The following is a 16924-nucleotide window of genomic DNA, read 5'->3' on the forward strand; positions in this document are numbered from 1 at the left end:
AAAAAATAAGAAAATAGGAACAATAAATGTTTGATTTTAAGTAGTATGTTTGAAAAATGAAATGGGGGTAAGCCAATAAAACTTTCAATGGGATTTAGTTTTTTTTACGGAAAAGCAAAAGCTGGTTTGTTTCTTACGTTACCTAATCCTCAGTCATCGCCCTGCTCGATCGGTAAGCTTATTATTTGCACATGCATCTTGAACTTTAAACTTACTCAAATTTTAATGATGTAAGAAATAAGTCTACCAATTCCATCTTTAGGCGTACAATGGTGGGTTGATATAAAAAAAACGAGTAGACGTTTTTAAATGATTAAACAAGGAAGAACGCTATATTCAAGTACCTCGACTATCAGCTACACATTACTCAGCTTAAGGGACCAAAGGGAAATGGAGATATGCAAGCAGCAAAGTGAGATTGAAATGCGCCACCTACCCGCGATCTCAATATATGGTTATGTGGGCGGTAGACAGATTTAGGCGTTATGGGCGTTAGAGTGGGCGTGTCAAACTATTTTTTGGATCCATCGAAAGGTATTGACGAGACTAATAAATTTCAGTTAAAATTTTTTATCTAGCATGAAAATTGTGGGCGCCGCAGTTTTGCATGCCTAATCCCAACAGCCTAGCTCTTATAGTTTCCGAGATCTCAGCGTTCATACGGAAAGACAGATAGACGGACATGGATAGATCGACTCGGCTAGTGATCCTGATCAAGAATATATATACTTTATGAGGTCGGATACGCTTCCTTCTACCTGTTACATACTTTTCGACGAAGCTAGTATACCCTTTTTCTCACGAGTAACGAGTAAAATAAATGAACATTTTGGGGCTCATATTTTTCTTCTATTTTTAAAAGCCTGTTCACCGCATAAAATAAAAATAATAAACAGATTACTGTCCATAACATTTGATTGACTTAAAATATGGTCAAATCCTAAGTGCATACATATAATCAATTTATTGTCATGCGTATCTAAAATAAGAAATTTTAAAAAACATGTTCGGTCAGTAGCATTACTTTTTGGACATTCGTGAAATGTATTTTCAGTAGCATTCCTTTATGAATATTTAATAAAATATATTTTTAGTAGCATTATTTTTTTTCAATAACAATGAGATTTGTTTTGAGTAGCATTAGTTTTGTCAATGCCAATGAAGTGTACTGATAATGGTTTTATCCCACGACACTGTCCGTTCGAGCATTTATAGATGTTTAGAAAGCGACAATTGAACACATATGACATTTATTGGGATTTGTTTAGGTAGAAAGGCATGCTCGTTTTGTCATTTAAACGTTCGTTTTAAGTGCTTTTACGATTTTGCTCATTAATTCCTCGAGAGAGCTGACATACTTTTTTCAGACTAAAATTTGTGAGCAAGACCGGCTCGCAGATTGAAGTCTGAAAAAAAATTGCTTTAATGAATGAGCCAACTATGCAGACTTTTCATACTTAAATGTTTGGTATTTTTTCAATTAAATTGGCATATTAAGAAAAGCACTAAGCCTATGTATATCCTATAAACCATTTTTGAATGATAAATGTATACTAAAAACAACGGACTAATTTACAGTTCACAATTCCTATTACTAGCAATTATTTGACCTTAAAGTCACGGTTTCTATTTTTTTAGGATGTTCGCAAAGATATGGAATCAAGTAATAACAATATTTGGTTTACTCACAGACAAGGCGTCTGAATATTTTTCAGCAAGAGTAGCCATCGCCAGCAGTCGCATTTGTTCGTCCTTTAGGATTTGTAGAAAGTAGTTTCCGTCCTTGACAGCTGCTGAATGATTTTTTTCAATTTTATGGTTGACTTCATCAATAGTCCCAAATTCTGGCCTCAACTGAGATCCCTGCACCGCAGGTATGATGCAAGATCGAGCGGAGCCCCGTTTGGGTGACACAGTAGGCAATTGCGCTCGGAACTCGAGGCTAAGGTGCTTGAAAACTGGCAGGTCTATATCTCCGCTTGAATCTGAAAGAAAAGGGTCGGCCAAGCGAGCTGTTGCATTTTGTAAGCAGTTAAGTCGCAGTTTTTTTCGAAACTCTCCGTAGTCCTTACTAGGCGAAAGCTGTTTGACCTTCCGTGCCAATTCCGAGTCCTGTGGGGATTCCATCTCGCGCTGTCTTATATATGACCGCCCTGTCCCATGAGATGGCGACGGCACGTGTTTTTTGGGGCTGTAGAAGCCCTGCGCCAGTGCGCCCGGCCCATAAAGACGTTCCACTCGCTGCTTTATAAAGCTACCATTTACATTGCCGTGGAAAGATTCCGTTCTGTTAACACCTTTGTAATCGTTGTTATTGTTGGACTCAACAGATTTGTCCTTCCTGGTCGGAGAGGGCATGCTGTGCAGCACTGGAGCATCCAAGGTATGGCTGCGCTTGCAAAAATGCAGACTGCTGGTGGAGGGACGGATCGGGGAAACTTCACGTGACTTGTTTATATTCTGACGGACCTTAGAATCATAGGTGGTAAGGTTGGAATAGCCGTTAACGCAGCAGGCCAGGTTCAAATAGCTGGGCTTTTTATCGGTAGATTGCGAATTTCTAGCGGAAGTATTGATATAGGAGCTCGGCTCTCGAGCAGACTCCACAGACTCAGGCGACAGTACCATACGCACCAGCTCCGCCGACCCGGAATCAAAAAAGGCGGAGGTTGTGTGCTGCGGCTGCTGAGGCGAGCGTAGAACACAGCGTTCCCGAAAGTTGACAGTGAACTCGTGGGTGATATTTTTTACTGAGAGCGGGGTGGGGAAGTTTATGCTGCCGCTGGTGTCTGCAAGAAAGCGCAGAAGTTGGAGCGAGGTTAGCCACAGGTGGGCTTCAAGCGGATTGAGGTTATACCTGATTTGTCAGTGGAGTCGGCGTAAGCATCAAGTGAACAGCTGCCAATAGAGTCCAGGCTGCGATCCATGAAAACCTTGTCTGTGGGTAAGAGCGGTAAATCTTTACTTCGATTCACAAATCATAAACCTGGGAAGAACTAAAATTTATTGTTGACTTCCGGAAGCCATGACCAAGAATTATGTATGTGATGACGCCCACATTCATTAAAATTCCAGCAACTCGCTCATTCGAGCGGAAAAAGGGATCAGCTTATTATAATTATTCAACACTTATGCCAAGCAGGAACCCGATCAAAAGGCATCAGCTTTTTTTAAACAGTGGACCGATGGATTGGACCGGATTTGTTTGCCCCATACAATTTATTATTTTAAGGCCAGTGAAACTAGCATAGGTGCGCAGCTCAGCAGATGGGAGCAGCTCTAACGGCACATTTCCAGTTCCGCTTCGCTAATTTTTCGTCCAATTTCCGTGCATAGTTCTTTTTCCAGAATGCCAATACCTGTCACATCTTGAAACACATAATGGCACCGTAAGACAACACATAATAACTCATAATCCGAGGAAAATTTAAACCATAAGAGTGTTTCGACTAAACTAAACGAATGGAACACATGCTCTTACGTCTATTTTAGTAGTATAACGCATAACTGACCTTAAGCAGCCAACGAAATGAAATTTCTATCTAACAAGATTCAAACCGTTTCCAGGCGAATTGAAAAAAGTACAACACACGCTGCTGCACTTATTGAAAATTACGAAAAAAAATAACCAAAACTGATGCTGTGTGGCCGTGACCTAGCCGATGATAAAAGCCGCTTGGCCGAAAGCAACGCACTTTTATACTCTCTTCCCACAGCGATTCATCACCTACCATAATACTACCATGGTGTTCAGAAAATTCCCCGAGTTACGCTTACGGAAATTCAAAACTGTTACCGGCCTAAATATCCAGAGCTATAATAAAAAAATTAAAATAAATTTTACATGAATTTTGGTTTTTGTTTGGTTCTTTTGCACGGTAACATTAAGATATTACTTATCTCTGTACTTGTTGGATTTTTTTCGAGTTCTTACGATATCAACAGACGCCTTACAATCACTAAGTTGTTTAAAAATTCCACATTGATACCGAGTTGTAGCTCATATTATACTCAATATAGCCTATTAATTTATTTGGCAAATTTAAGGGGTGACATTTTATATATAACAGCTCTACCCTTATTTCAATCAATAAATTTGCCTTTGGCCAGGGACCCAAACATGACGCAGGGAGTCATATATTGATCTGGGACTATTATAAATTGTGTATTGATGGTGGCGCCACCTACCCGCGATCTCATTATATGGTTATGTGGGCGGCAGACAGATTTTTTTAGCATGAAAATTGTGGGCGCTATAGGTTTAAACGCCACTGACGAAACAAACTTGCGCTGCGCAGAAATCTCTAGAATCTGCATGCCTTTTTCCAGTATTGCAGCTTTCGTAGTTTCCGAGAACACAGCGTTCATACGGACAGACGGATATGGCTTGATCGACTCGGCTAGTGATACTGATCAAGAAAATATATACTTTATGGGGTCGGAAACGCTTCCTTCTGCCTTTTACATACTTTCCGAGGAATCTAGTGTACCATTTTACTCTTCGAGTAACGGGTATATAAATACTATTTCGGATATTTTCGAATAGGATATTTCTTTAGTTGAGTAGCGGGCATTTGATTGTCTAGGTAATCGACTACAGCGTTTGTTTCTGGTTTTGTTAATACAATTTTTACAGGTGTTTAACTATCATGGACTACTCAACTCAATTTTCAAATGTTGTACCAGCATACAAGTAGCTTGAGTATCGCTTAAAGCAATTTAGAGATCACATTCATGAAGATTTAAGAAGAATTTATTACATTTTGATATTAAAGCCTAGTACTCACATCGACGAAAACCGCGTGCTAACCATAGGAGTGCGTGAGAGGCAAATACGCGGCGAAGGCTTTTCAGCGCGGTACTCAGGAAATATCGGAAAAATTACCAGATTTAGAGAGTGAATTTCGATTAAAGCCTAGTACTCTCATCCACGAAAACCGTCGAACCATAGGAGTGAGCGAGAGGCAAATACGCGGCTAAGACTTTTCGTTGGGTCTGTTTTTTAGCGCGGTACTCAGATGAGCTAAGGAAATACTAGAAAGTATACCAGATTTAGCGAGTGAATTTTGATGAACGCCTTTAAGCCTAGTACTCAGATCGGCTAAGAGTTTCACTATTCGAAACATCTTATTCTTTGTAGTGTGACCGAAGTATTCAAAGTTCACCCGCAATGCATGTAGCATGGTCTTACTGACAAGCAGCTGGGTTTGTTGCCAAACGGAAAACAAAATAATTGGAGAAATTTAAAAAGGAGGAGTCTGCTGGTACACAAAGAAATTAAATTAAAAATAGATGGAATGTTCAACGAATGTTTTTATTTATGTAAATTAGTTGTTTAATACTTCCTTTTCGTCCCACGGATGCTTCGCCATCTTTCCCGCGCCACCGCAGTTCAGCTCCGAGTCCCAATAGGCATATTGGACCTTGAGGAAATGGGAGCCGGATTGGGAACAGGGTTGATCCGCTGATGCTGCAGGTAGTCGCCCAGCATCCTGGCAGTGGCTGGACATGGTTTCTCCAACTGTTCCTTAGCGGGCGCCCTATTTTCCTCCTCCCTGTAGAAGGCAGCGCGTCCTCCAGCTCCGCTTAAGCTACCAAGTAGCTGGTGGTTATGGTGTACGGAGTCCTAAAGGAGAGGTCTTCGGAGATCATATTACTGTTGGTTCTGCTGAAAAGATACTTCTATTAGTAAAACGCATCCAAATTATTTTGGCTAGATCTTACTTTCTTTGCCAGGACACGCCCGGCAGGATGTCCATGTAGAGAGCGAAGTCCCACTCGGCATGTTCCTTTCCACTGGGATTCTCTAGTGGATCTCCTCCAGCACTTCAACTATTCTGCGGATTTGCCCCTGTTGTGGTATTGCTTCCTGTCGGTCAAATCCCACAATAATGGGCAACAGCTTGGATTAGGCGTCCTTTTTCATCTGCACTGACCTCCTTTGACCGTTTTCGGGGTTTTTCTTCCATTTAAAATTTTTAAATTCCCCACCGCTTCTGCACGAACACCGCCAAAGATAAAATTTCTTTTTCTTTGGGCCGCGGCTAACGGCGTTCATCGAAAATTCACTCCCGAAGTCTGGTATTTTTTCTGGTATTTCCTTAGCTCATCTGAGTACCACGCTGAAAAACCCCAAAAAGCCTAAAGAAGTTCAGTGCTGATGAAAAAGGACGCCTAATCCAAGATTTTGCCCATTATTATGGGATTTCACCGACAGGAAGCAATACTACAACAGGGCAAATCCGCAAAATAGTTGAAGTGCTGGAGGAGATCCACTAGAGAATCCCAGTGAGAAGGAACACGCCGAGTGAGACTTCGTCCTCTTCATGGCCCTCCTGCCGAGCATGTCCTCGCAAGGAAAGTAAGATCTGGCTAAAAAATTTGGTTGCGTTGAACCAATATAAGTATCTTTTTAGCAGAACCACCAGTAATATGATCTCCGACGACCTCTTCATTAGGACTCCGTACACCACCACCACCAGCTACTTGTCAGCTTAAGCGGAGCTGGAGGACCCGCTGGCTTCTATAGGGCGGAGGAAAATAGGGCGCCCGCTAAGGAACAGTTGGAGAAGCCATAGCCAGCCACTGCCAGGGTGCTGTGCGACTTCCTGCAGGATCAGCGGATCAACCCATTTCCCAATCGGGGTACAACTTCCTCAAGGTCCAATATGCCTCTTGGGACTCCAAACTAGACTGCGGGGGCGCGGGAAAGATGGCGAAGCATCCGTGGGACAAAAGGAAGCTTAACAATACTAAATTACATAAATAAAAACAATCGTTGAACATTCCATTTATTATACCCGTTACTCGTAGAGTAAAAGGGTATACTAGATTCGTCGGAAAGTATGTAACAGGCAGATGGAAGCGTTTCCGACCCCATAAAGTATATATATTCTTGATCAGGATCACTAGCCGAGTCGATCTAGCCATGTCCGTCTGTCCGGATGAACGCTGAGGGAAACTATAAGAGCTAGGCTATTGAGATTTGGCGTGCAGATTCGTGAGCTTCTTACGCAGCGCAAGTTTGTTTCAGCAGAGTGCCACGCCCACTCTAACGACCACAAACCGCCCAAAACTGTGGCTCCTACAGTTTTGATGCTAGAGAAAAATTTTAACTGAAATGTATTGCTCTCGGCAATACCTATCGATTGACCCAAAAAAAGTTTGCCACGCCCACTTTAACGCCCACAAACCGCCAACAAAAACCTTCAAAAAATCGTAAGTATGAACGTGTATATCTCGGAAACTATCAAAGATAGATAATTGGGATTTTAGGTTGAGATTCCGTAGCCTATCGATTGATCCAAAAAAAAATTTACCGCCGGTAGTTTGCGCATTTCAATCTCGCTTTGCTGCTTGCATAGCTCCATATTCCTTTGGTCCCTTTAGCTGAGTAACGGGTATCTGATAGTCGAGGTACTCGACTATAGCGTTCTTTCTTGTTTTTATTTTAATTTCTCTGTGTACCAGCAGACCCCTCCTTTTTAAATTTCTCCAATGGATTTGTTTTCCGTTTGGCAACAATCCCAGCTGCTTGACAGTATGACCATGCTACATGAGTTGCGGGTGAACTTTGAAAACTTCGGTCACACTACAAAGATTAAGATTTTTCGACTAGTAAAACTTAGCCGATCTGAGTACTAGGCCTAACGCCTAATAAGAAAATTAATATTTGGCGGTGCTCGTGCAAAATCGGTGTAAAAAATAAAAAACTTAAAATGGAAGGAAAACTCCAAAAAAGCCTGCAGGATGTCAGTGCAGATGAAAAAGGACACCTAAACCAAGCTGTTGCCCAAGTTTATGGGACTTGACCCACAGAGGGAAATACCACGACAGGGCAAATCCGCAGAATGGTTGAAGTGCTGAAGGAGATCCACTAGAGAATCCCAGTGTGAAGGAACATGCCGAGTGGGACCTCGCTCCCTACATGGACATCCTGCCGGTCGTGTCCTCGCAAAGAATGTAAGTTCTGGCCAAAAGAATTTGGTAACGTTGTATTAATAGAAGTATATTTTTAGCCACCACCACTGATACGATCTCCGACGAGCTCTCCATTGGGGAACCACAGGACTCTACCACGACCAGCTACTGGAGCTGGATTCTATAGTGTGGAGGAAAAGAAGACGCCCGATAAGAGACAGCTGAAGGAGCCATTAACCAGCCATTTCCAGGATGCTGAAAGAAATTCCTGTAGCATCAGCGGAACGACCCCGTTCCCAATCCGGCTCCCACTCCCTTAAGGCCCATGTTGGCATTTGGCGAATCGGAGCTGGACGGCAAATGGCAGTGAGAATATGGAGAAGGATCCGTTACAAGAGAACGAAGCCTTAAACTACTAATTAACATAAACAAAAAATTCGTTGAACATTTCATATATATGTATAAATTTTTTGCACCAGAAGGAAACACACGCACTTTGGAAACTGCGGTCACACTACAAGAATATTTTTTCAAAGCCTATTCACACAGAGTTGGTTTCCGCTTCAGCGACCAAATTCCGCTACAGCGACATTCTCCTCCATAAGAAATACATGTGTAGGAAAGAGACGGGAAAAAGTCGCGGCAACTCGCTGCAGCGGAAAATGGGACCAAAATCGCAAGTCGATTTAGTATTTCAGTGTTTTACTTAGTATTGTTGTACGGGCTTGGGTGATTTTTGTACTTGGCGTTTCGGGATTTTTTTTGATAAGGAAATATGTTGAACGTAAACAAATGACTATTGGAATGGAATAATAATAAGTCATCAATGAAAAACGAGAATTTATAAAGGCAAGGAAAGGTGCATTGGACAGCCAACAATGAAAACCTTCTTATCGACCTCTGGGGCGAAAGATGGAAGACTTGCGAAACACCCACGTTGATAAGGAAATACAGCAGAAATTTATGGAACAGGTAGTTTCGGTTCCCACATCATCCAAAAAAGGAAAAATGACGTCCTTGTGCCGGAAGTACATGTAAGTATAGCATTAATATAATAATATATCTCTGCATTCTTGAAAAGTCATTAATTGGACCATCTGGAGACTCCATCGGAGTGGGTGCACTATACAAAACTTTCCGATATCTTAAGTGATTCTCGCTCGATTACCTTTCAGGATTTCGTGGAACAAGACACAAGTCGGTAGTTATTTGAATGTTATTAGTTTTCAGGCACAGATTCATGCGTTTCACTGCCGGAGTCTTTTTCAACCGACTCGATCATTTCTGCAAGGAAAAAAAGAGAGAAGAACAACTCAGAATACATCGTTGAAGAGATGAAGCTAAGCAACGAAATAGGAATGCGCGAGTTACTGTACAGGCACGGCACATTGAGCCCCTAACAAAACCTCCCAGAGCTACCCTAGTTTCGACACACATAAACTAAATTGTTAAAACTGACTTTTATTGACAACGAGAACAACGACCGACCAAAAGGGCCAGTCGTTGCCTTTATACCCATTTTTGTCAACGCATCACTTGAGAGGAAACCCCTACTCCTCTTAAACCAGGAAACGGGACAACGACTCAGAAGATCGCCACCCGAAGCAGCGGCACTTGAACTACACACATATGTTTATGCACTTTGTATTAGTATGTAAGATATATATAAGAACTACATATGTACTTTTTGCAGCGGCGGTCTCAAGATAGAACCGAAGAAAGTCGTGTTTCCTTATATATCTCTCCATCCATCGCTCTAAAGGAAAATACTTACAAAAAAAACTACTACAAACAAGTCACCAACTCCACGAAGAAGGGAATCCTTGCCGAGGAGGCAGTTCGTCGAACTGAGCAAATGGATCGACTGTTGGAAGATAACAAATCCTTTCAAAATAGATACCTTAGTATAATCCTGAAAATAGCAAACAAATAACGTTGTTACTATTACTGTGCTAGTCACCAATAAAATTGTGATCTCGATTTTGAATATATTTTTGGATATAATGATGAACTTACGGAAAAACGCAAGCGCATTTTATAAACTAGTTTACATTTCTCGGATAAAGCTCAAGACCTTTACAAATTAGTCTCCGAAATCGGTCCTTTAAATGACCAAAGGCATTCTCAACCACTCGTCGGAACTTGGATATGTGGTAGTTAAACTGCTTTTCCCATGGTGGAGCAGTTGCCAAAAATGGATAGGGCATCATTACATTTTTTAGAGAATCAATATGCCGAATCGCCCAAAATATTAATTGGCACCATGATCCTCTCAATTTCTTTGGCATTAGACTCAAAGATGTTCGATCCATTAATGAGCGTCTTTAGATAGGATTGCTCGTACACTTGAGAACCGTTACACCTGCCTGGAGCACCAACATTTATATATCTAAACCGGTATCTGCCAGTTAAATGAAAATACAAATAAGGTTGATCCTATAAAACAATCCGTTTGTTACTCACTTAAAGACTACAAAGGCCTAAGAATTACAGAGTACCAGCCCTTGTAGTTATAAAAATCGACAGCGTCATTTTTGGGAGGACTTATTTCTATATGGCATCCATCTGTAATTTAATATACATAATATAAATATTTCAGTTCGAGGTTTTATACAAGTAAATACGGTATACCTATGGCACCAAAGCATTAAGGAAATCCGAGAGCATACAACCCTGTCCCGTTCTCCTCAACATTCTCCTGGGTTAAGAAGGCTGCAGGAAGATATTTTGGTGCTAACTTCCGCCATGCCTCATTGCAAAATTCGTGCAGTATATTGTTGATGGTGCAACAACAAACTAAAGCATTTCTGCTCATCCGAAAATTTTCCTTGCCCAACCTTTCAACAGCAATGGGGAAATCATTTGACGCAGAAAGCATTCCACTTGCTATTGCTGAAATTATGTTTTTCTTTCCGTTGTAATCCATTTTATTTTCGGAGCAATCGACGTTTCAGTTTGTTTATGCCGATCAGCTCTTGTCTTAACCGATTCTCTGTGTGAACAAGAATGCGCTTAAAGCTGCAACAGCGATTTTTAAGCGGCTGTGTGCATAGGCTATTAGCCGATCTGAGTACTGGGCTTAAGGGGCATACTGATATTTTTAAGTATCTGGCTTGATAATAATAAGTCTTTCATACTGTTTGTGTGGCGGAAGACAGTGCAGAGCTATTCACTATGCCCGCTTAATGGGAAGCTGCTGACCACTGCATTTTTTTTGACCAAAATATACAACTCAAAGACAAAGCAACTTGAAGATGTATCGTTTTTAAATTTAATTTTTAATAATAAAATATATTTATTATTGAATAAATCCATACAATAACTCATCATTTTAATGAATGATGCAGAACAACATGATAACTAATCCATCAGTAATCGTGTACACGTAAAAATCAAAAAGACCTGAACAATTGTATAGTTCATGTTGTATAGTTCATATAATAACTATGTTATTTCTTATAGATATTTCCCTCATCGATCCACGCCAGCAGCAATGTGTCATGTAACACGACAAGGTAGCGTACTATTTAAACGGTCCTGTATACTGATCATGATGCAAGAATTTTGCATCATGATTAGTAATCATGTCCGTTCAGCAAAACTATCGTAGGAATTCCATCCGTGATCAGGTATCATGTTGTTCTGCTGAACGCGGCCATTATCATATCATATTATTTGCAATTTTTCGATGTGCTCTGTGGGAATTTCAGCTGTTTCACACGGATGGAAAGAGCATATAAGTTACCATTGCGCTTTGGACAGGTATATTTCAGCCGACCCGCCATGGTCCCTTTTTTTACTATTCTTTTTGTATATATAGAGGCGCGCCTATGTCGAGTCAAATTTAAATCAATTGCAGTGGTCACGCAGGGAAACAATTAGAAGCACGATGGCCGAGCTTCCGAATGAACTCAAGCAGTTATTTGCGTAAGTAGAACAGATTATATTGGGTGGGGACGCAGAGCTGAGTTCAGTGTGTGCATCACATTCTGTACACATACATACATACTTTCTAGTAAATGTGCGTTTGTAGTTATATATATTTGTTTATCTTTGCAATGAAATTTAAAGTTTTCTGATAAGGGCTGCTATAAAAAACAGCACGTTTATTTGCGAATTTCTTACTGGAAACCATACATCTTCAATATTATATTAGTAATTACATATTTCTAAACAAAGCTCGTAGTTTCATAACAAAAACAAACCTAATCCTATATTAGCCGTTCAACTACTATTCGGACAGCGGAAAAACTTATGAAAATAAATTACGAAAATGTTAGTACTTTGTTGCGAATCTTTTGATCTCTATGACAGCCTGCAGACTATAAGGAATCTATTTTACCAAGTTTGCGCACACTTTTAATTAAATAGAGTTCCACGAAAGAGTATGAATCTGCATATACTATGTTTATGGTTTCATGATTTCTTAAAAGAGTGAAATAAAATTTGCCCCTGATTAACTCAAAGGTGTGAGCGATTATTAAACCGATTATTTTTTTTCATTCGCATGCATAATATCTTTTTTTTACCGTCAAAATAATACATGAAGGCTAAATTCCATTGACACGGAATAAAAAAAATATTTGTTAAATGTAAGGCTTTTAAAAGTATTTATATCGATATGGCATTTCTAATAATTATATAGAGTTACCAGAGGTTTATTGTCACCATATCACGCTTTGAGGTTGAATTCATAGTCAATTTTCGTGTTGTCGAAATCTCGAAACGGTGTTTATGCACACACGAAATCGGTCTATTTCAAGAAATGAATGCGTGAAACTGCCATCGCATAAACGCAGTAATAGAGACCGAGTGAGCATGTTCTATTTTTAGAAATAGATGGCAGGCCAATACATTTTGGAAAAAATGAATTTGTGAGATTTTGGTAGGGCGAGAGCCAAGAATTTTAAAAGCCGAAAGATTTTATTGCACAGTGCTTTCAACTCAGTCAATGGTCGTGCGTGTTAAAAAGCGTTGATTAGCGATGTGCATATGTATGTAAATGGGGGATCGGCCCTCGTAGAGGGCAGAACTTATTTTGTAATATTGTAATTTTTTCTTTAATTATGAATTGAAATATTTGCTTTTTATACCCTTGCAGATTGTATAATGATTTCAGTCAGAAGTTTGCAACGCAGTGAAGGGGACGTTTCTGACCCCATAAAGTATATATATTCTTGATCGAGCCATGTCCGTCTGTCCGTCTGTCTGTCTGTCCGGATGAACGCTGAGAGCTTGGAAACTATAAGAGCTAGGCTATTGAGATTAGGCGTGCAGATTCCTGAGCTTCTTACGCAGCGCAAGTTTGTTTTAGCAGAGTGCCACGCCCACTCTAACGCCCACAAACCGCCCAAAACTGTGGCTCCTACAGTTTTGATGCTAGAATACAAATTTTAACTGAAATGTATTGTTCTCATCAATACCTATCGATTGATCAAAAAAAAAGTTTACCACGCCCACTTTTACGCCCACAAACTTCAAAAAATCGTAAGTATGAAAGTGGATATCTCGGAAACTATCAAGGATAGAGAATTGGGATCTCAGATTTAGATTTTAGCCTTGTGCGGAGCGCAAGTTTGTTACGCGAATATGCCACGCCCACTCTAACGCCCACAAACCGCCCAAGCCTGTGGCGCCCACAATTTTCATGCTAGATACAAAATTTTAACTAACACTCTAACGCCCATAACGCTTAAATCTGTCTACCGCCGATAGGTGGCGCATTTCAATCTCGCTTTGCTGCTTGCATATCTCCATTTCCCTTTGGTCCCTTTAGCTGAGTAACGGGTATCTGATAGTCGAGGAACTCGACTATAGCGTTCTTCCTTGTTTTAATATTACTAGTTTGTGGGTTATGTGGTTAAAGTCCCATTGACATGAAATTTGTGGGATGTGGGTCCCATGCTTTTCCTTATCAATATTTCAAGTTTTGCGGCTACAATTTCCTTGGTTTAGTTTATGCCAAACAATCGGCCATTCTATCCACGGCCCCAAACACCATTACCTAACACATGAGCTGAGTCGTATATTGTTTTAGTTTAGAACAGATAACATCATTTCTGTCAGCCTGATACAAGCGTAATAAACCGCGTTCGCTTTTCAGCTTTGTGGACGGAAAAAGAGGAGATTACATCGACGCCCTTAAAACCGTTGTGGGAATTCAGTCCGTTTCAGCTTGGCCAGAAAAGCGAGGAGAGATTGATCGCATGGTAGAATGGACTGCAGATCGGCTCAGGACCCTGGGCTCTGAAGTAGAACTGGCGGATGTGGGTCAACAAACCTTGCCGAGTGGTCAAATAATCCCTCTGCCAAAGGTCCTGCTCGGAACTCTGGGCAAGGACGCCTCCAAGAAGACAGTGTTGGTATACGGCCATTTGGATGTGCAGCCTGCTCTGAAGGAAGACGGGTGGAACACCAATCCCTTTGAGCTCACAGAGGTAGATGGAAAGTTGTTAGGACGGGGGGCGTCCGATGACAAGGGACCTGTGCTGTGCTGGATCCATGCTATTGAGGCTTACATGAAGCTTAATATTCCGCTGCCACTAAACGTGAAGTTTGTTTTTGAAGGGATGGAAGAGAGCGGTAGCGAAGGCCTCGACGACTTGTTAATGGAACGCAAAAACGATTTCCTTGCCGATGTTGATTATGTCTGCATTTCCGACAACTACTGGCTAGGGAAGAAGCGCCCTTGCCTAACATACGGGCTCCGTGGACTGGCATACTTCCAAGTGGAGGTGGAATGCTCAAATAAAGATTTGCACAGTGGAGTTTTTGGGGGAACCGTCCACGAAGCTATGCCGGATCTATGTCACTTGCTCAGCGTTCTTGTCGACAAGGACACAAAAATCCTGGTCCCTGGAGTGGATCGTGATGTTAGTATTGTGTATAAGTAAACCAAAAGCTTACTTTTAAAATTTAATTGTTCTCGAATTGGTACAGGTTGCACCCGAACTAAAGAACGAGCAGGCAATATACGAGAACATTGACTTTCAAGTTTCTGAGTACATGTTAGTTAATCTTATCTTCCTATCGACGCCTTTAATATATGAATAGCTGTAATCTCTTTAGGAAAGACATTGGTGTTGACCAGCTGCCGCATAATGGCGACAAAACCAGGCTGCTTCAAGCCAGGTGGCGTTATCCCAGTCTGTCTATCCATGGAATCGAAGGTGCATTTTATGAGCCAGGGGCAAAGACCGTCATTCCGAAGAAAGTGATTGGCAAGTTCTCACTTCGACTTGTGCCCGACCAGGACCCAAAGCACATTGAAGAGTGTGTCAGTAAATACCTTAGTGATAAATGGACAGAGAGAGGTTCGCCTAACAAAATGAAGGTTTGTTTTTGAATTCGTCTTCGTTTTACTCTAGATTATAATGATTGTGATTGAAGGTTACCATGCTCTCAGCTGGAAAGCCCTGGACAGAGGACCCAAGCCATCCCCATTATGAGGCTGCGAAACGGGCCATAAGGCATGTTTTCAATGTAGAACCCGACATGACTCGTGAGGGGGGATCCATACCAGTAACATTGACATTGCAGGAAGCCACCGGAAAAAATGTCATCCTTGTGCCAGTGGGAGCATGTGACGACGGCGCCCACTCTCAAAATGAAAAAATCGATGTCTACAACTACCTTGAAGGCGTAAGTTAGAATCGAAGAATATTACGATTCAATTCGATAATTTGTATTCTTTTAGACTAAACTGCTTGGCGCTTATCTGCACGAAGTGGGAAAATTGTAAGCAAGCAGACAATTTCTATACCACCTTAAAACGATGAAACATCACAATGGTGCACTTATTTTTATAAATATTGTCTTTAAATACACATTTTCTTGAAAAATGTTCATACAATTCATTCAAATTTCAGTGATCCATAAGGATTTGTAGTTCCGAAAATTTCCTAGTTAGTCCGCCAACCAATTTTGACGCACTTTTTTATGCGTTAGTTTGTCGTATATGATCAAAGCATCCGACATTGACCATGTATGAATTTGTAAATTCGCAGTATTTGTTAATCAGAGAAGGAGGATTTAGGACTTATACAAGGTGAGTTCCAAAGTAAACAAGACTTTAAAAAAAAAGACAGAAGAAATAGTTTTTTCGGCAAAATCAATTTATTTTATTCAAAATAGTCTCTTTCTGCTTTAATACAGCGCACGGTCCAAAAGCATGTCGACCGAGTGTTTTAGCTCGTTGCCCGGTATGGCCGCCAGTATGCCGGTGCAAGCCTTTTGAATGGCCTCTACGTCTGCATAACGCTTTCCTTTCATCGGCAAATGTATTTTTCCGAAAAGGTAGAAGTCGCACGGTGGCATATTAGGTGAATACGGGGAGTGGTTGATGGTTAAAATGTGATTTTTGGCTCTTTAATGATGTCCTTCGAATGTTGAATTCTGAGCAATTTTTGGACGTCAGTCAATTTGTGCGGAACAAACCGTGCACACACCTTTTGTAAGCCCAAATGTTCGGTCAAAATGCGATAAATCGATGTTTTGGAGATGTTAATTCTATTTCCATGAATTTCAATGATGATTTCGGCTGATTTTTTATGAATCATCGATAAGCAATCATCGCCATAAACTTGTTTCATCAATTGAAACGTTTCGGTAAAAGTTTTACCAATTTTAAAACAAAATTTAATGTTGGCTCTTTGTTCGAAGCTCATTTTCTCACCGATAACAAAAACATACTGACACTTAAAACGCAATAACCTCACTTCCAATAGATGAAATGTCATGAAATTTTTACTGGAAGTCGATAAACGATAGCAGATTCTAACGCACCAGTTGATATATAGATGGCGCCACTAGAGGGCGCTAGATTCAAAAAGTCCTGTATACTTCGGAACTCACCTTGTATATTAGGGGTTACGTAATTTATACATGCATTTGTTGTAGGATATATTTGAAAAGTTCAGAAAGGTTCAGATAAAAAGTTCGACAGCTCGCAAATAACAGTTGACACTTTCAATCTGTTCGACAAATAACATAAATGTCCTGTCAA

The 16924-nt window shown here is 40.7% G+C and overlaps 2 protein-coding genes and 1 long non-coding RNA gene across 4 annotated transcripts in view; 1 reads left to right on the top strand and 2 right to left on the bottom strand.

The window, feature by feature from the left end:
- The window catches only part of LOC119559148, a 36913-nt gene extending 33247 nt beyond the window's left edge, over positions 1-3666 (bottom strand). Inside the window, exons 1-4 of one of the 2 annotated variants that reach the window (XM_037872218.1) lie at positions 3513-3665; positions 2858-2938; positions 2073-2789; positions 1690-2012 (exon numbers count right to left, since the gene is read on the bottom strand). In XM_037872218.1, the coding sequence (XP_037728146.1) occupies positions 1690-2012; positions 2073-2789; positions 2858-2927 (1110 nt within the window). In that variant the 5' untranslated portion in view covers positions 2928-2938; positions 3513-3665. Of the gene's footprint in view, positions 1-1689; positions 2790-2857; positions 2939-3512 lie in introns of both variants that reach the window. The other variant, XM_037872217.1, reaches the window with a different exon arrangement.
- A 6464-nt stretch (positions 3667-10130) lies between these two features.
- LOC119559160 lies at positions 10131-10687 on the bottom strand. The gene is made up of 3 exons (XR_005220701.1): positions 10552-10687; positions 10384-10485; positions 10131-10321 (listed from the first exon to the last, which is right to left on the bottom strand). It is a non-coding gene; the product is annotated as an uncharacterized LOC119559160 (long non-coding RNA).
- Positions 10688-11710: 1023 nt separating this feature from the next.
- On the top strand, positions 11711-15765 carry LOC119559155 (cytosolic non-specific dipeptidase-like). Its single transcript, XM_037872224.1, has 6 exons — positions 11711-11847; positions 14024-14792; positions 14860-14927; positions 14989-15253; positions 15310-15561; positions 15617-15765. The coding sequence occupies exons 1-6, from the start codon at positions 11810-11812 to the stop codon at positions 15659-15661; spliced, it is 1437 nt and encodes a 478-aa protein (XP_037728152.1). The 5' UTR covers positions 11711-11809; the 3' UTR covers positions 15662-15765.
- The last annotated feature ends 1159 nt before the right edge of the window (positions 15766-16924 follow it).

This window comes from Drosophila subpulchrella, unplaced genomic scaffold (assembly GCF_014743375.2).
Source record: "Drosophila subpulchrella strain 33 F10 #4 breed RU33 unplaced genomic scaffold, RU_Dsub_v1.1 Primary Assembly Seq18, whole genome shotgun sequence".
In the NCBI taxonomy this organism is placed as follows: Eukaryota; Metazoa; Arthropoda; class Insecta; order Diptera; family Drosophilidae; genus Drosophila; species Drosophila subpulchrella.

Coding starts and splice junctions, on each gene's coding strand:
- LOC119559155 (XM_037872224.1), top strand. CDS start 11,810: ATGGCCGAGCTTCCGAATGAACTCAAGCAGTTATTTGC. Junction 14,793..14,859: donor TCCCTGGAGTGGATCGTGAT/GTTAGTATTGTG, acceptor GAATTGGTACAG/GTTGCACCCGAACTAAAGAA. Junction 14,928..14,988: donor TTTCAAGTTTCTGAGTACAT/GTTAGTTAATCT, acceptor TAATCTCTTTAG/GAAAGACATTGGTGTTGACC.